Source organism: Eleginops maclovinus, chromosome 2 (genome assembly GCF_036324505.1).
Source record: "Eleginops maclovinus isolate JMC-PN-2008 ecotype Puerto Natales chromosome 2, JC_Emac_rtc_rv5, whole genome shotgun sequence".
NCBI lineage: Eukaryota > Metazoa > Chordata > Actinopteri > Perciformes > Eleginopidae > Eleginops > Eleginops maclovinus.
In genome coordinates this window covers 27,295,978-27,315,500 of record NC_086350.1, presented here as the reverse complement: position 1 = coordinate 27,315,500, position 19,523 = coordinate 27,295,978, and the positions used below count along the sequence as shown (strand labels likewise).

The 19,523-nt window shown below is 40.4% G+C and overlaps 1 protein-coding gene across 2 annotated transcripts in view; it reads right to left on the bottom strand.

The window, feature by feature from the left end:
* The window catches only part of plcg2 (phospholipase C, gamma 2), a 35,603-nt gene that overhangs the window by 10,291 nt on the left and 5,789 nt on the right, over window positions 1-19,523 (bottom strand). The window contains exons 2-26 of one of the 2 annotated variants that reach the window (XM_063901196.1): window positions 17,045-17,236; window positions 15,008-15,157; window positions 13,505-13,598; window positions 13,331-13,378; window positions 12,223-12,307; window positions 11,871-11,951; window positions 11,742-11,785; window positions 11,555-11,627; window positions 11,152-11,253; window positions 10,814-10,932; window positions 10,020-10,105; window positions 9,761-9,878; window positions 9,401-9,569; window positions 8,490-8,585; window positions 8,050-8,136; window positions 7,099-7,268; window positions 6,551-6,751; window positions 5,004-5,126; window positions 4,326-4,533; window positions 3,377-3,445; window positions 3,052-3,161; window positions 2,246-2,342; window positions 2,079-2,151; window positions 1,686-1,858; window positions 1,373-1,475 (exon numbers count right to left, since the gene is read on the bottom strand). In XM_063901196.1, coding sequence (XP_063757266.1) covers window positions 1,373-1,475; window positions 1,686-1,858; window positions 2,079-2,151; window positions 2,246-2,342; window positions 3,052-3,161; window positions 3,377-3,445; window positions 4,326-4,533; window positions 5,004-5,126; window positions 6,551-6,751; window positions 7,099-7,268; window positions 8,050-8,136; window positions 8,490-8,585; window positions 9,401-9,569; window positions 9,761-9,878; window positions 10,020-10,105; window positions 10,814-10,932; window positions 11,152-11,253; window positions 11,555-11,627; window positions 11,742-11,785; window positions 11,871-11,951; window positions 12,223-12,307; window positions 13,331-13,378; window positions 13,505-13,598; window positions 15,008-15,157; window positions 17,045-17,228 — 2,863 coding nt within the window. In that variant the 5' untranslated portion in view covers window positions 17,229-17,236. The remainder of the gene's footprint in view (window positions 1-1,372; window positions 1,476-1,685; window positions 1,859-2,078; window positions 2,152-2,245; window positions 2,343-3,051; window positions 3,162-3,376; window positions 3,446-4,325; window positions 4,534-5,003; window positions 5,127-6,550; window positions 6,752-7,098; window positions 7,269-8,049; window positions 8,137-8,489; window positions 8,586-9,400; window positions 9,570-9,760; window positions 9,879-10,019; window positions 10,106-10,813; window positions 10,933-11,151; window positions 11,254-11,554; window positions 11,628-11,741; window positions 11,786-11,870; window positions 11,952-12,222; window positions 12,308-13,330; window positions 13,379-13,504; window positions 13,599-15,007; window positions 15,158-17,044; window positions 17,237-19,523) is intronic. The other variant, XM_063901204.1, reaches the window with a different exon arrangement.

The following is a 19,523-nucleotide window of genomic DNA, read 5'->3' as shown; positions in this document are numbered from 1 at the left end:
GGTTATGTAGGACAGCTCAGTGTGTCTCTAAATGAAGACTGGTGTAACACAGGAAGCTGTCTAGTCTTCAGAGCTTTGTCTTTGGCCACATCCTGTTTGTTGAAGACTTTTGAGTTGTGGTCAAAGAACAGTAAGTTTCATCAGCAGTGCATACGCTGAGGGGCCTCACTGATGAAAAAAATGAGGAGATGATCAGTTCCTCTTGTTTTATTATTTATAGGTATGTCTTTGGGTTGAATGGTTTTTTTTTTATTGTATTCTATAAACTACTGACAACATTTCTCTGTGTTGGAATTCAACAGACACTGGAATGGCTGCCATAGATGTAGAGATAAAAATGTAAGAAACATTTAGAGTGGTCTCTTCATTTTTTCCAGAGCTGTATGGTGACGGCAGCTCCCATGAACTTCACTATTTTATTATTTAAATAGCTTTGTTCTTGTTCTCTTTTCTTCCTCTTCAAACTGAAGCACGAATGGCTTTGGACAGAAATACACACATCCATATTGAAGAAGAAAGCCTCATGGTGATGGTTCAACTGAAGTAGTCTTTGTCAGTGTCAAACCACATCAGAGTAGCATGGCTGCACATCACCACCGCTAAGCTAAAGGCGGCTAGCGTTCCGCGTGATGACATTTAATGTCTCATTTAGTCATTTCTTAGCAAGCGCTGTCAATCACCAAGGCCTGGTCACAGATCTTTTTCCGGCATCTAACCAAAAACCTATCGGACAAACTTCTAGAAGAGGAAACCAGAAGTGCTAGAATGCTAACTTATTTCCAGGTTTTAGGACTCATCCCTGCACCAGACTGTTGGCATCATGAGACATTCACACTATGGTTTGGCAATAGGCAATTCCATTTTAAGACCTAAAACAAATGCTACACACAGATGGTGAGCACATTCCCATCATTTCATAATAATGTGTGTCCTGTCTCAAACTAACCCATGTGTAAGATCATTTCAAACTCTCTTAAGTGTTACCATACAGTGTGTATTAACACCTTTTCCCGTGGAGTATCTAGCTCAATTGTTAGAGGCTCAGGAAATTGGAATGTAACTATCCACAGTACTTGCTCATGTGTCTAAACTACAGAAAAAGCTTCTATTAAGTTCAGAAGTGGCATAGAGTTGAAAAAGATAAGTCCATGCCTTGCACTAGTTTGTTATCTAAAACAAATTCAAACCTCTATCATTAATCATACTGAAAGAATGCTACAGTGAGTGTGTGATTAATACCTAAAGTAACGAGATCAACACACTTAAAATTGTTTGCTCTGAACATATTTCTCTTATCCAGCTGGGCTGAGGTCGGTTTGGCCCTGCTCACTCATCATGTGTGTGTTCAGTGTGTGTTTCTCTGTGTGTTTACCGAAGCGGTCCTTCTCCTTGCTGCGCGGCTGACAGTAGACCACCAAGTCTGACATCTCCATGGCGACCTCCGCTTTCCTCTCTACTTCCACCTGCTGTCTGATCTGAGATTGGACAAAAAAAATCAGATGTTTCCTGTTTGCACAGCGTGGCTGACAGACCATCAACCGTGGTTTTACAGTAGGTGGTATATTTCAGTCATATGCTGTCTGAAGATGTATTAACTGATGTAACACACACTCCCAACATGATCAACACAGGGTGAGCTGATTCACAGAGAGATTTTATATGATAATATATTTTAAGATACTCACCTCCTGCTCCCTGTTGTACTGCTTGCTCATCTCTCTCTGAGTGATGTCCCAGGCTACCTGGTACCATTTGAACAGCTCCTCCAGGGAGCCTGCTGACAGGTCAAACTGCAGGCTGTCCTGCTCCACGTCCTGCAGCGTCAACACGCTGGACTTCCCGTTCTTACCATTCCTCACTGGGGACAAGGAGGGAGGAGGAGAAGCTCAGTGAGGGGGAGGAGAGAGCAATACTTTAATGGACAGTGGGATTTATTCAGAGGTGGTTCAGATCTTGTACTTAAGTAAAGGTAGAAGTAAAAGCAGAAGGGTAGTGTTGTGAGGATAGTGAGAACTTATGCTTGCACCCAACCACAGGAGTGTGTGAACGTAAAGCATGCATGAGACTCAGTGACTCACAGTGTTGGATGTTGCACTTGGAGATGTCCACCACACCCTTACACAGCTCCCCCAGTGGGTTTTCTTCCAAGTCCTGTTTGAATACACGTCACACACACATACGCACGGATGATTTTCAGTCTGCTGCTGGACCTGGGTTCAAACTGTGAGCTGAACTCTACTCTCACCTGTTCTCTGGTGTCAGGTCTGCTGTTGTTGGATACTTCCTCTACATAGTTAGATGGAAAGAACTGCTGCATCTTTCCACCATAGTCACCTTTCCACCTGTAGGGAGTGAAGGAAGGAGGAAGTGCATGCAAATGTAAATGCATAACGCAGTATAACGTTTTATTCCTAAAATTTGGCAAAACACATAACCAGCACTGAAAAAACTGAAACATTGAATTGATTAAATGTATTATTTAAACAGATTTCACATAGCTGTATTAGGTTGGTTGAAAGCAATAATATGAAGTTGAACTTAATATTTCTTCATTTAAACTTGATATTATTGCTTTCCTTTTTTTTCTTCTGCTATTACAATATTGATACAGACAATTTATGATCCAACAAACAAACAAAATTAGTAGAAGCAGGAGGGCAGAAAGCATAGCTTGTACAGAAAGTAGCCCTCCCGTTAGTCATCCAGTTGCAGGATCAAAAAATATATATATTAATAATCAAATATGCACACAAATAAACAAAAATCTATATATACTTACGCAAATTCATTCATTCTCATCCTATTTTTATATAAAATAAGATAATTACGATAATAGTCATCATAATTATAATTACTATTATTTTCATTACCATCATCATCATACATCCATATTTTAAGGTATACAAAATGCACAATGAGCAAAAAACAAATAATAAAAACTAAAAACGTTGAACTTTCAACTAACCTAGTCGAGTTATGTGAAATCTGTTGGAATAATACATATTAAAGCCAACGTTTCAGTGTTGTCATGTAGGCCTGTAATGGACTCACCATCCATTGCTGTCCTTAGACACATTGTGTATCAAGGCTCCTTTACTGAAGCTGAGCTCGTCCGGCCTCACAGGCTGGTAGCTGTACACCGCCCTGACTGTGCTCTGAGGCTGAAGGACGCACGCACCCACACACACACACACACACACACACACACACACACACACACACACACACACACACACACACACACACACACACACACACACACACACACACACACACACACACACACACACACACAATAAAGAGAGTCTAAATGAACGGAAAACTGCCCGGGATAACACAAACTCAAAGCAGGAAGTGTATGGTGGTGCATACACACCAGTGAGGGCTCGATCTCGTTGGGTTCCACGTATGTGTTCACGTCATACAGGGATGCACAGCCTTTCTCCTGCGTTCGCACACAGAGAGAGGTACCAGTTAGGAGACAAATGTTGAGCTGATATTGGCCTTCATGTTACAGTATCAGAGCTAAAACTAAATCCCACTTTAAGGATGCAGTGGTGACTATTTAGCAAGAGAAACAACATATTAACATGCCTGCATAATATTAGCAAACACATTTTTATTTTTATCAGTTTGATCCATGCTAGCAGTTGGAACCAAAAATGAAAATCTCAGTCGTTAAAATTACAATATCTTAAAAACATTTGAATTTGTTTTGTTTCTTTCCCTTAACTGTCAAGTGGGAACTAAGTATTTTGTGTTTCTCTTACTTTCCTATGACTGTCGTGATTAGCTGTGAATAAGGAAGCATGAAGGATAGAGTAGAGACATGTTTTGTAAATAATTATTATAAGTTGAGTTTGTACATACCATGAACGAAACAAATGAAATGAAATTAATGGATCACTATGACATTATTTCGATCTCTGACTTGGATTAAAGCACCACCTGCAGCTGGACGTTTTTGGTGAAGATTGAAATGTCTCCATAACTATTATACACATCTTGATAAAGTATAGTTCAGCCTCAGCTGTACTGTGTGTTCAATGATAAAAGCAAATTTTACCAAGAAAACCCAAACATTAGAAATATGACGGATAAACATCCTGATTTGTGAGCATGTTAGCATGCTGATGTTAGCATTTAGCTCGAGGTGCAGCATCACAGAGATGCTAACATAGCTACACTTAAACAGACCATGGCCCATATTTCTATAAAAAATAAGATCAACAGATGACTACATAAAGGAAGTGACATCACAGCGAAAAATAAGTTTAAATGTCTTCAACTTCTCAATAGGTGCGATGGAATGAACTTCTTCTGACCTGTTGGTTAAGGGTTTGGTAACTCACTGTGCTGAATTGATCCACCAGCTTGGGGGTGACTGGGTAACGTAGTTTTATCTTCCGGTACAGCGGCTTCTTCTTGAAGTAGTTCACCAGCTCCACAAGGCTCTCAAACTCGATGGTGGTGCCCAGTAGGTACATGTTCCCATCCTTCTGGATACGACAGTGTTTCACCTTACCGTCACCTCTGAGAGCGAGAGAGGGTTAACACACACACACACACACACACACACACACACACACACACACACACACACACACACACACACACACACACACACACACACACACACACCCACACAACAATTAGCTTGAGACTAGAAGTGGGAGAAGTACTCAGATCTTGTACTTGAGTAAAGTAGAAGTACCAGAGTGTAGGAATACTCTGTCACAGTAAATGTCCTGCATTCTAAATGTTCCTCCAGTGAAGGTAGAAAGTACTCTCATCTAAATGAACTTAAAGTAGCGACAGTAAAAGTAGTCATTGTTTGATTGGTCCATTTCAGAATAATGTCTCTGATATGTTTTATAATTATTGATCATTAAAGTGTTCTCAGAGCTGGTAAAGGTGCAGCTAGTTTGAATGGCTTTGTATACTTAAGTAGAGTACTTGAGTAATTCTGTTTACTGAACACCACTGCTTGAGTGTCACTGCACCTGAAGGTGATGGCGAAGGAGTCTGGTTCTCCTTCTCTCTGCCGGATGAGGAAAGCTCCGTCCCTGGGAATCCTCAGCAGGTAATCCTCCGCCTGGCCTCTGCTCAGGTTACTGTAGAACCAGCTGCACACACACACACACACACACACACACACACACACACACACACACACACACACACACACACACACACACACACACACACACACACACACACACACACACACACACACACACACACACACACACACATAGGTAGATATGATAAGTAAAACAAGTGTTCAGTCAGATGTTCATGGTCAGGCTTTGCCAAAACAGGTGATTTCCCTTTCATTCCAGTAAAGCAGATTCAAATTATTTCAAAATAAAGTGAAGAAAGACACAGGAAGAGTGACTCTGTGGGCGAGTGAGAGTGAAAGGGAAAAAAAAGAAATGCTTGTGCGGTTAACACTATCTTCATCAGACCACTAGGAAACGAAAGCATGAAAACCATTGAACCTTCAGAGAGAGCTATACATAATATGATTACTGTAGGTGCTAATCAGTGGCTTAGGAAAATTCCACAGCCCTTTGATGCTCATTAAACCTGATCAAACACTGCATGAACAATGGATTAGAATGACACCAGCTGAGTAGCAAAACTGCTCTCCTTAGTGTGGTGGTGGAAGTTGCATTGAGGGTAATGCAGGAATTGTAGTTGTTACATACAGTATATCTGGTTCTGCTGCATCAATATTGATTCCTTGTTATTATATTTGGTCCATAAAAACTCTTCTTTCTGTACCAATGTTCTGACAGGCCGTATTATTAGTATTTAGTTAAAAAACGGCTTGACCAGTTAGGACAATTTTGGAGTGGTTTTGGGGTTTATTATTGATGCTGAATCCATTTCTGACATGCAAAATCAAAAATCAAATCAAAAATGGAAGTTTAAACTAGAAAGTGACCATATTTGTGGACTGATTTTATGGAATTTTGAAGATCGTGGGGATTGTTCACAAGGAGTAATAAATTCCATTTTGTGCTCTCTATATCCAACACCACTCAGGCCATGGCCAATCCCTTGGTGCAGAATCCATATCAGTCCACATACTGTAGGCTATAATGCCATGAATGCTATTTAACGCAACTTGTGCTAATTGCCCAACATAAGCTAGCATCCGGCAGTTTCTATGTGCTGTAGACCCGTACTATACATTTCTATCATAAAACTTTTGGGTACTCAAGTTTTCTTGGTTCACAGTGCTGGCAGGGAGATTATTACTTATGTCATGGGATGTATTTTGTTTAGCAGGAAATAAAATATATTTAGTGCCATTGTTGTGTTATTTAGCCAGTTGAAGGTACAGCATATTGTAACCTCACTGATGGGCAAAGATAAAATATAGAAGTAAAACTGATTTGAGATTTTGTCAGAAGGCATACACTTCTACTTTTGGCATGTGCTTTAATTTACAAAAATGATATCAAGGTGTCCTTATTAACCGCTTGCCGATATGGTGCAGTGATTGTTAGCACATGCTGTTCCAGGCTGTGATGATACACACCCCTCCTGTAGGTGTGGGTTGGGCTGCGACACAGGTTCAGTGAGGCGCAGTTCGAAGTCCTGGCAGCGCAGCGGGTTGTCTCTGTAGTGCTGGATCAGAGAGTACACGTTGGGGAAGTGCAGGTTCGGCGTCAGGAAGAAGTACGTGCGCCCCCCCTCTGAATCTGAGCGGATACGACAGTGCTGGACTCGCCCACCGCGCCTGGAAAACGTGCACAGTGTTCACACTTAATTAAGATAAGAGGAGGACACCATCCTTTAGTGTGTGGACTTCAAACAAATAGAATAGGATTAGGGCCAAATGAAAAACAGTTTTTGCGATGTAACCAAAAGTAAAACAAACTGCTGACTTAATCTGATTTAAATAGAATTTGGAACAAAGTCATAATTCTGAGATTAAAGTCCAAAGTCAACATGTTTTTTACTTTTGGTTCCATCCTTCAAAATGTGGGTAAATCACAAATCCGAACCAAAACATTCTGCAACGGGACAACCTATAGGACCAAAAGGTTTCAGCTGGCCATGAGATGAAGAAAGTGCATGCAGTACCGGAAGGAGAGGGTGAAGTCTGTGACATAGGTATCGCTCTGTCGCACCAGGAAGGTTCCGTCTCCTCCTCCGTTCTCCTTGCAGTAATCCAGGATCAGCCGCTCGCCCATCTGCCGGCCCTCCTTCATGCGGCCATGGAACCACAGCTCTGAAGAGTGCTGGTCCTGGTACTGACAAGACAACACTTCTGGTTTCACACATCCTCCATGTAACTGTCACCTCATGTTCTTTCTACGTGAATGATCACTGACCAAAGGATGATTTTTGTTGCCACATTTTACACAAAAGGAAAAAAGGAGTTTTTGGTGTTTGAACCTTTCACACCTAAGCAGACAGCAATATGCTCGTTCTGTACATCCCAACACCATCATTATCGTCATCATCTTTTTTTATCTACAGCCGTGGAAAAAATTAAGAGACCACTGCAGCATTATCAGTTCCTCCGGTTTATTATTTATATGTCTTTGAGTTAAATGAACTACTGAAACTGGAATGGCTGCCATACATGTAGGGATTGAGATTTAAGAAACATTCTTTCCTTGAGACAGGCTCATTACTCCAAGAATTCATTGCTGTGCAGAAAGTAACAATGAGCTGGCGATCTATATGGGTGTATATATATGTATTTAACATATGTGCTGCTTAGCCTTTGGTTAGTATATAACACCTTGGTGGATTACCAAAGCATATTCTATTTGAATTCATCTTTTATATTATTTTTCAGTTCTGACTTGCAAACTATTGTGATGCATTTAAGCCCTACTTGCGCTTCTTGGTACATTCCTCATCCACTAATCAAATCTCAATTCCATAGCTCTACTAGGTTTCAAACATCATTATGATTGACACCTGTGGACCTGTGGTGTTTTATATGAAACCATTTAAAGTTCACTCTAAATGTAAAACAATGCTTTTAAAAATAAACTGGTAAACAGCAGCCATGTGTTTTACCTTCCTGGGATCTTCGTCCTCCTCCTCGGTCTCCTCTGCGTAATACAGCTTGTCATCAGAGATCACACAGTAGTGCTTGTTCCAGCGCTGAAGAGGTGAGGACGTACATGTTGAACATCGAATGCGCTGCTCAGCTTTCTCAGCAACATGCAATAGCTTTATTTTGGAGACATTTTTCTGCTTGGTGCTGTCTGTCGGCTGAAATTGTACTACCGTTGCAGTGAATTTGTGCACTTTGTATAATATCACTGCTTTACAGTTTGCAATCAAAAGCACTTTCCACTTTTTTTGAACTTATAATATATATATTTAAACATGTTTAAGCCTGTGCATCAAGGTGACATGTAAAACAGATCAGCCCAGATCATCTCCATGTTAGGGAAAGCAGGTTCACACAAGGAGTCTCAGCTACCTTACCCATCTGATCCCCCCCAACATACCTGGTCCACAGGGTCCCAGATCTCCAGGTCTCCCTGCTTCTGCCCCTTCCTGAAGTCCTTACTGGTCCCCCCCCCATCCACACTGAGCTTTTTGTGCTGAGAGCAGGAGACAAGGAGAGCGCAATCAGTGGTGATGACAAAGAAAACCAATCTTTATTGATACAACCATTCCACTGACACACACACACACACACACACACACACACACACACACACACACACACACACACACACACACACACACACACACACACACACACACACACACACACACACAGTAATCTGATTACATCTTTTTTGTAATGTAACTGTAAGGGAATACCCTGATTAGTTATTCTGTTACATGTAATCAGTTACTCCCCAAGCCTGCCCACACCTTGAGCAGTGGTGTAAAGTAACTTACATTTTGAGGGATTTGTACTTTAAATGTTTTGCTACTTTGACTTCTACTCCACTACATTCAGAGGTAAATGGTGTACTTTTACTCCACTGCATGTATCTAATACCTTTAGTTTCTTTACAGATCTGGATTAATGATGGTAAATATAATCAGCCCTTAAATCAGACTGTAGTTCACCTGGAGTAAATTCAGCAGCTACCCTGCAGTATACAAAGCCATTCAAACTAGCTGCACCTTTACCAGCTCTGAGAACACTTTAATGATCAATAATTATAAAACAGATCAGAGATATTATTCTGAAATGGACCAATCAAACAATGACTACTTTTACTGTCGCTACTTTAAGTTCATTTAGATGAGAGTACTTTCTACTTTCACTGGAGGAACATTTAGAATGCAGGACTTTTACTGTGACAGAGTATTCCTACACTCTGGTACTTCTACTTTACTCAAGTACAAGATATGAGTACTTCTAATTTTACTCAAGTACATGATCTTCTCCACCTCTGACCTTGAGTATGATCTTGCCCTTCAGCTGTGTGGGTGAGGGGAGCTGCTCAGCCAGCTGCTCCACAGGTTCAACCAGCAGTTTGTCTCCAAACACGTCTCTGAAGATACGGGCCATCTGACGCTGCTGCTCCAGAGGACAGTGCTCCTCTATGGACAGGATCACCGGGAACCTGAGCCACAGAGGCACATTATCAGGAGTTTGTGTGTGTGTGTGTGTGTGTGTGTGTGTGTGTGTGTGTGTGTGTGTGTGTGTGTGTGTGTGTGTGTGTGTGTGTGTGTGTGTGTGTGTGTGTGTGTGTGTGTGTGTGTGTGTGTGGGAATCACAAAGTCCCAGACATGGTGGTTTTCTTGTAATTCTTACTCTGATGTGACAAATGCGTGATCGTTAATGGCTTTGACCACGTCTTCAAACTTGATCTTGGTCGTCCTGGTCCAGCCGTGGTAGATGATTGGCTCCCCGGGCCCTTCCCAGCAGTCCACTGGACCAATTCAATACCACAAAAATCACAAAGAAATAAAGTATCATCGGTTATTAGTTTACCCCAGCTGGTCCAAAATGAGACTAATGCTGACGATAAAGCTCTGGAAAATGATCTGCACGACATGGTGAGTTTACTGACATTCAACACAGCGGCAGCCCAGGCGCAGACAGCGGACATAAGCCTCTGTGGATGACTCACTGCGCAGCTGATCACCCGTCAGGTAGCTGTGGACAAACACACAAAAATGATGTCCGGAAAACCTTGATCATGTATTGTAACCTCTGCAGTGGAGGGTGTTTTTCGCTTGTCTGTGAAAATCAATTAATAAGCAGGATATCAGGAAACAATTTCTAACAATATGTAACTAAAAACGTTATCTATGTTAGCAAACCATTGACTTTGATTGACAATTTATTTAAACTTTGGATTACCATGTCATGAACAAACACACCCTTGCAGGATCCACATGATAGAAATGTATAATTTGATATATTGCATATATATTCGAACATTGTATCTCTGTATTATTATTATTATTATTATTTAATGAAACCAGCTGATATTAGAGGACGTCATAGCTGACCGCAAGCTGGTAATTAAAAGACGTTGCGCAATATATATGATGAAGGTGGAAATGCTGATAAAGTCAGTAAAGGAGCATTCCAGTGATTTAGTATCTTTCTTCCATGAGCTCGGTGAATTCAGACATGACAGAAAAAGAGAATTCTGCTTTTCCTTTAATTAAATTATATCTAGGAATATTTTTATCCTCTATCCCTAATCATGGAAGTGTAACTGACTGACGGCTGTTTTTAACTATAATATTTGATGCACTTTTTTGAGTGGGAAAAACTAAAAGATATGTAACTGGCATTCAGAGTAACATGAAAAAGATGTCATTATTCTGTCTGATGTCCAGCCACCATACTGACGTGTTGTGTGAGGAGCTGATCCAGTAGTGAGACAGAGGGTTGTTCATGTCCAGGTTGCTGATCTCTGAGTACTTCTCATCCCACACTGAGTTCTCTTTGGAGAACAGGAAACTCAGGAACTACAGGAGGAGAAAGCCTTTAAATGAACGTTTATACACACATTTTCTATGTGATTCATTCTAGTTATATAACCTTATCTTCAACTGTAACTCACGCCAACAACAACATTTTATGTGACTTAAATCAATTGCATTCAAACACGGTTGGACACACTTTGTACACATAGTGACCTCAGTCTGTTACATCTTTGCATCTCTATCTCTGTCGGATAAGATTACCTCACTGACGGTGAACTCGGGGTCGTTGGTTTTTCTCATGGTATCGTCGATGAAGGTGGTCATCAGCTCTCTGACCTGGTTAAGGTCACTGGCCCAGGATTCCTGTGGGAGGGAGGGAGGGAGGGAGAGAGGGGCACAGAAAAAAATGTCTAAACAATGGATGTAAAATCTGTGAGAAACAAATAATCACTAATTATCAATTAATGTTTAAAATAGCATTGATCTGCCTCTAAATGACTGGTCATGCATCTGTTCATATTAAAACTGGGAAGAGAAAAAAATCCAAGCCTATAAACGTAAATATGGTTGTACACTGCTTTTCCTGCAGGATTAGCTGATGTCAAAAATGTAAATATTTTCTTTCATCTAAATGTTCTTTTATCGGTTCAAACACTATGCTCACCTTCTGCTGGTAGATGAGGAATCGTTGGAAGTCATGGAGCAGCACTGCGGAGGCATCAGGTTTATCGGTGTTACTGTAGAGAAGAGCAAACACCCTGTCAGCCCTCCTGACTCACATCACACTCTCTTACCATCTTAACATCAGGGTTTGTTAAATGTTTCACAAAGATAAGAGAACACGAGCTCACCCCAGAATAAAAGCACATGATTCCTTTTTGAACTCATCAAGGATCTGAGTTTAAAATATAATAAGAATGAAAATCATGTAAATATATAATCATACAGTTTATATTTACTTCATAGTTATTCAGACTCACCTCATTCTGTTCAAACATAATAAGGTTGTACAATTTATGAAACTGCTCATAGTCCACGCGGTCTTTCTTTGCTCCCACTTCCTGTGAACGCAGAACAAAAAAAACGTGAGACTACAGACTCACCTCCTGGAATATTTAGCTAATTCCGTATCACGTTTTGTTGAATTAAATAAGATTGTAGCAATGCTTTTTGCAATGTACATAACATTAACTTTCGGTTGTCCATGTGTATGCTGTCTATGTATTGTAGGTTCTATCGTTTTTCTAAGGCTTCAGATATCCAGGTTGTTGATTTATTAGAATAATCACACACAACACTGAGGACATGATGACGAGGAGAAGATCAGAGTACCTGGAATTTGTCTTTGAGAGAGCGGGAGCTGGGGGCTTTGTAGTTGAGCAGAGCAAGCAGAACCTTCAGCTCCTTCATGGAGATGCTAAGGGTTAAAACAAAATGCAGAACATAAATTATCTATAATGCATTCAAAATGTGTTATTGCATGTCAAATAATTATGTAAAAATCCCTTAAAGGTCCCCTATTATACTATATTTGAACAATATACTGTAGAGCCATATCTAAACAAAATATGTCTGAAGTGTTTTGCTCAAAATACCAAACAGATCCCCCATTGTAGCATGCCTCATCCCCCTCTATTTCAGCCCTGTTCCTGAAGTGCTGATTCTGTGACTGTAGCTTTAAATGAACTAGCTGCTGCAGGCCACGCCCCTTTGGAGCATCATGATCTCTCCTCTGAACAGAGTTTTGTACCAGGAGAAACTCAGCTAAACGCTGCCGTGATTAAACGCCATATTATGTTCAAACCACATCCAGCATTATTTCTGAAACAGTATGGAGCTCAAACGTTTCTCTCTCGGTTTACCACAAGGACAGGACCTTTATATTACTCATAGTCTCTCCAGTACAGTGTTAGCATGCTTGCTAATGTAAACACAGACCATAATACTTCCAGAACATGTGGCGCATTGTTTCTGATACAGCACATAGCTTGTTCTTTCTCAGTGTTTACCACTAGAACAGAGACATTATATGTATTATATATACAACTTTACTCTAAGTCCCTCCTGCAGACATCCTGCTGAACACACACAGCTGGGGGGGGATTCAGCTAGCCCACTATATATGGGGGACCATAGGTTGGGACGTGGGTGGGACGTTGCCAGGAGTACAATGTAAAGCCAGCCCACATTTTCCTTATTACGTCATAATGACAGCAAATGTGGATCAGCTCGTTTGTACCCCCGTTTTAGAAATGTGGGTGACACTTTTTGAGTCTCCTTAAACACCGGGGACACATATTTATGTATAGAAGACAGCAAAAAGTGCATTTTTGCATAATAGGGGACCTTTAAAACACAAGATATGTAATGCAGTTACTACAGGTTCTGTCACATGTTGAAATGGGTTTGGTGTTCAGAGCTTTCTACACGAATACAGTACCTGTTGGTTTTGGTCTGATTGACAGAATACATCTGCTTCCTCAGCCAACTGCAGGGAAAGAAACAGAGAGATCAATGATTTGAATCCTTATCACTCTGAATTGGGGGGAGGGGTTTACAAAAAATAGATGAGGGGACAAGTGATACATCAAAACTGCTGTCTGTGTGTGTGTACCTCTCTATAAGAACTGGAGTGGAAGCTTGCAGCGTCTCCTGCCTCAGCAGTTCCAGTCCAGTCAGCCATTTCTGTGCGTCATCAACAGAATCAGCTGCAGAATGAGCACAACAGAAAGCATTTTAACAGATATAACACACTGTGAGGTGATAGGAGGAGAAGAACATCAGCTTTATGAGTAACATTTTAGCTCATACAGCAAGAGAAAGGTTGTTTGACATTTCAACACTTTACTTCCTGGAGCAAAAGGTGATCTAAACACAAACTGTGTATACACTTCAATGAACTAAGATGTTTGGTAATAGATTCACAAGATTCAATTACAGATCAGAGTATGGATTACATTATATAATGATCTGGAAAATCATAGAGGTATTGGGAAACTGCTTCATCAATGTACTACATTTCTCCTGATCTGAGGTTAAAGATAAACTAGAGTTCCATATTCATATTTTCTGTTACACACTTCTGCCTGTTGTCCGGACCAAAGCTTAGCATCAGTGAATGGTTTACTCTGGGATTCAGGGAGCTGTCTACTGAGACAACGTGTTGGTAAAATGTCTCAATAACAGAGTTGGAGTAGCTTAGCATGAACACTGAACAATAGACTAAATGGAGCTGAAACTTTTTGGTTTACTAACAACATCTTTGTTAGATTTGATCCTGTTATCTGAAATGATCATCCAAGCTTGATTGTGTCTATCTCCATAGATGTGCATACTCTTTTAATGTCAAGAAAAGTTCCTTTAACTGCTGACAGGTGTGGGCGGTTACTGCCTAACACCAGATAAACATCAGCTACTGAAATGGGTGTTAAACTGCCAAATCCCTCCTGATTTGATCCATATAGGGATATATTGAGTAGCTAACTTAATTTTAATAAAACTCATACTGTACATTTTACATTTATATTCAATTTAATATTCCATTCCTTACACACTTAATGTATATATTATATCCAGCTTTATATTTTGTGTACATTTTTATTCCGACATGTATATTTTCTACTCACGTTTGGATCAATAAAGTACTTATCTTATCTTATATTATAAGCCCCAATGCTTCTGTCTGCCTGTCTTAATGTGTATTTGTCTTTTGTTTACATTTCTGATGATAAAAGACTGGCAGTGGATCAATGAATAGACCAGTTAATGACAGCATAGTTAGCTAAGTTAGCATGCTAATGTTTAGCCTAGCTTGTGACACTCGAGAGGGGTATCCCAGATGGCCAGGTGCTCTTTTATATGAAGAGAGCACCTGGTAGCTGTTAGCAGTTAGTTGGTTGGCTAGTAACTGTATGCCTGTAGTTGAGCATTTGCGGTGAAATGTCAAGTATTTGGAGATAATGGAAATATTTAAAATAATGCGAATGTTTTATTACATCCAACATAAATGTAACAATGATTTTTGACAAGAAATAAATCCAGTACAGAATGAGATATGAAGAGCTATCCTGGTTCTGTGATAGTTGTTGATTAAAGCACATATGTATCAGGCGCTCACCTCCCAGACTGAGGGTGTTGAGGACGAACTGGGAGCCGTAGAAGATAGTGAAGCAGGTGTTTTCATCGTGTTTGTCTTTGCCATCTTTGAAGCGTTCAAAGTCCTTGGAGTTCCTCCCTGGACGAACCTCTCTGATCTCAAACAGGTCCACTGAAACACACACACAAACACACATACACGTCTGCTGTTTATTTTTGTAAACAGATAGATAGATAGATAGAATCGGAGGATGAAACCCTCTTTATTTGTCACATGCATGCACACAGCAGAGCACACACAGTGAAATTAGTCCTCTGCATTTAACCCATCCTAGTACTAGGAGCAGTGGGCAGCTATCGTGCAGCGCCCGGGGAGCAATGGGGAGGGGGGATTGGAGGTGTCCGGTGCCTTGCTCAAGGGCACCACAGCAGGGCCTAGGAGGTGAACTGGGACCTCTCCAAGTAGCAGTCCACTTTCCATATTTCAAGTCTGTTCGGGGACTTGAACCGGCGACCCTACGATTCCCAGTCCAAGCCCCTACTGACTGAGCCACTGCTGGACAAATGTATGGATGTAGAGGAAGACTCAATTACTCTGCATTACAAACACACGTGACATGGTTCTATTTCAGTTTCACACATTCTGAACTGCCCTGCTGTCTCTCCTTCAGCGTTATTTACGGCAGGGTTATTTTCACACTTTGACGCAGTGATGCTAGGAAGTGCATTATTATTAAAACACACACCTTAAATATCGACATAAAGTATCTTCACGCTATTGTCATGATGGAAAGTCATCTCATATATTTCCTCTCAAACTGAGAGCAGTCAGGGTAAAACACAGCCTGAGAGCTCTGTATGTGAGCAGTATTTCCTGCGGTTCATATTCTCACAGAAAGGCAATAAACAATATCTCAGTGTTGTTTTGGGAACTCATGCTTAAAACAATCTTTTCAGAATTCAAAGTGATAAGTGGTTTAAATGTGGATGTCGTTATGTTATGGATAATTCATATACTCACATAACCGTTTTGTGACTGTAATGTAATGTAAAAATAGGGCTTTATTTTCCTTTTGGGGTGCTTTCCCTTTCCTGTGGTGTTTTATAAAGGTTTTCCCCCCGAAGGGAGTTTCCGTCCCACTCCCCCCCTACCTGAAATGCCTCCATTGGGCTCCTTTGTTTATGTCCGGAACATATGGTAGTGACATCTCTATGTAATACTTGTGATTCTATTAGCGCTCCAACACATTGTACGTGATAGGCTAAGGGGCGGGACATTTCTGACATCTCTAAGTGGTCGACTTAGCTTTGAATCATCATCTTGGCAAATTCAAACCTGAATACCACTAATAGAATACTTTGACTCGTTGTACTGTACCTCCACTTCTCATTCTACAATGACTTGGTCCCACTAACAAGTATTTTGTAATAGGACAGAGCCTGATATATCTTATTCCTATTCAATATAGTTCCTTAATCCAAAAACTATCAAATAAACACAACAAACTACACCGTTGCCCTGGGTGACCTGTACATTCTCTACCATGAACACACTTTAGTTTATTTTGATCCCATGAGTAATGTTTAATAAAATCTATAACCCAAAGAAGTCAAAATATTGATTCATTGCAAAAAATATGAAAAAAAAAAGATATGTGCGGCCAACAAAAGGGCTAGTAGGAACATTTGGACTTGGGTAAGGGGGCAAGAGGCAGGAAGGCAGGAAGTAGTGAGCAACCGAAGTAGTAAAGTACTTTTACAATTTGACAGGTCACAAAGAATGGTCAAAACGCCTGGAAGTATTATTGCTACGCCCATCTTAAATAGGCTCTATTATGCTTTTCTAGGTTTTCCCTTTCCTTTAGTGTGCAAATGTTACATAGTGATGTCACTATAAAACGTACAATATTGGCTTCCTAATAGTAATGGAGAAGAAGTACAAAGTAGTATAGAGATGAATACTAACAGGGGCTTTAAAGGTGGAGAAATATAACCATGTCTTTGAAAAATACTACATCAACTAAGAAGAAGAAGATTTTTGCATTGTCAGTGTACTCACAGACTCCATCGGTTTTATCCGCGGTGCGCGTCCACGCCACCTGCCGGGTCTCCATGATGACCTGCACAGTGAGCCGCTCCGCCTTCTGCCGGAACACCGTCATCACAACGCCCATCTCCAGGTCCCGCTTTATCAGAATCTTCTTGTACTCAGTCATCTCGCCCTGCTGCCCCCAACCCGCCATCTCTAAGGCTGCAGTGGGGACACAGAGACACTCATCAGATCCCATTTGTTATCCATAAAGAAAGAAACTCAAGCAGATACATTAGTTTATATTAAGGAAAAACAAAATAATATTTGAGGTCTTTTGGGTAGAGTAATACTTCTTCTGTTTTTTCATCAGTAATTTCAGTGTTTTACAGTACTTCAATATTACATGACAGAAATGTATGTCGACTTCTCAACTAAAACATTTTAAATGCTCCACCAAATTCAGTCCCCAGATTGAATAAGGTTACACTGAAGCACTCTTTTTGTGCACCGGGCAACTTCCAAAGGTAAAAATTAAAATCCCTGGTCAAATGAGCGTTAAAATATCTGTCACATATTGTCTTCAGTGAGTGTAATGTTCTGTTGAATGTCTGTATCCTTGTCATATGTGTCCTTGTTGCAGTTGCAGATGGAGCTGCTGTGATTTTTGAGTTTTCTTATCATATTGAAAAGACTAATTCCCCACAAAGCTCCTTCTGCAGGACTTTGGATTATTTCATCCAACCTATTAATCAAACGGCGTGTCATTTTAAATGCTTTAGCTGTAAATAGATACACTAAGGTTAGTTAGCTAGTCACCAGCATAGGCGTCTGAGCAAGTGAATACAATTAGCCATAATAAACAAATAAAAATGATGGGTATGGTTATGGTTAGTCCCACTGCCAAACTTTAAAATGGCTGAGCGGTGTATTTGCATGACATGCTCCACCATCTGTTTGCTTCTGAAACTTAATAAGTCACTAATGTTTTCGACATCCTGGTATTGGAAATATGTTAGCAGACTGACATTTTGCGATCTAATTTGTTCACCAATTTATTTAAAAGAACTCTAGTGGAACTCAACTGTTTATACTCTTTTACGTAATAAAGGACCACACAGGTTACCAGACTTGTTTTGGTATCGCTTACATATTGGATTATACTCGCGTATAATTCTTCTGACTTTATCCTGGTGGAGGCCTGCTCCTTTTTAAATTGAATAGTTAACAGCATATGGCTGTTAAATGTAGGTTTTATTAATTGTGTAAGAAAAGTAAATAAATCATGCTTTGTATGAACACAGAGCTGGTCCGACCCCTCAGTGTTCTTCAGCTGACACAGACTTACAACATCTCCTTCACTGTTTCCACATCACACCAGATTACTTCAAACCCTGCACACATATGTGCACATGAACATTTCAAAGAAATGTGTGCAGACACAAAGTGAGCTGCATATTGATCCTACAGTCCCCCTCTCCGCACTGAGTCTGGATCCTTCACACTGTTCAAAAAGCTGAGCTCAGGCACACATGTTCTGAAGAGTGGATGGAAGTCTCAACACCAAATCCAAATCACTGTTACAGTCTGGAGCTCAAGTCTACTCATAGTCTGTAGACTTGAAGGCAGCTCAGAAAAGTGAATTCAAAGAGGACACACATTCATAAAGGTTTTTTTGGGATGTTCAGTACAACAACCAAAGGGAAATCACAAACTTTCCAGCGAGCATCTTCATATCTGCTGCATATACGGTGTAAATAAAAGGATATAGTCACTGTTAAGTCACCCATGTTTTAGGAACTACAGAACTTAATTTAACATTTTGATCATCAGCCTCTTGGTCTTGGATTTGAGTGACCGCTGCTGAAGAAAATCTCAGACGACCAAAATGTTACAAATGAAGTGAAAACACACTGTAAAAATACTGACAAGACCTAAACCCAAAACAAAAGCGCAGAAGAAAACTTTTGTAGAACTGCAGGTTTACAAATTCTTGGTCAGTCGCTTTGGTTTAGGTAAATTAAATGAAGCTCAGCGCAAGTTCTTTCAGGAAAACTAGGGGTACGGTCGAATTGACCAAAAATCTGCTTCTATCCTCTTCTCCTATCAACTATTCCTTGACCTCTGCGTGAAACGTCATGGGGTTAAGGAATAGTGGTTAGGAAAATTCAAAAGGACTTAGGAAAATCGACCGGGCTTCAGGAGAATCAGACTGCTCTTACATTATTCTACGTATTTATGATGCGCCAGCAGACGTTATAAATATGCGTCTGCTGTGGGGAAACTACAGCTCTCTGTACAGGACTACTCAAAGACTCTAGAGACTCTGCACCATGCTCTCTGATGGTGTTGTTTATGCGTTATGAACGAGGACAACAGAGAGACCTTTATTCTTCATTAGGGTGGTATTTTACGGAAATAAAAAAGGAAAGTGAAACTGATGCCTGTGACAAACAATGTGAAATGTAGACCTTATTTTATCATTTCAGTTCAAAAGTAATGTTCATAT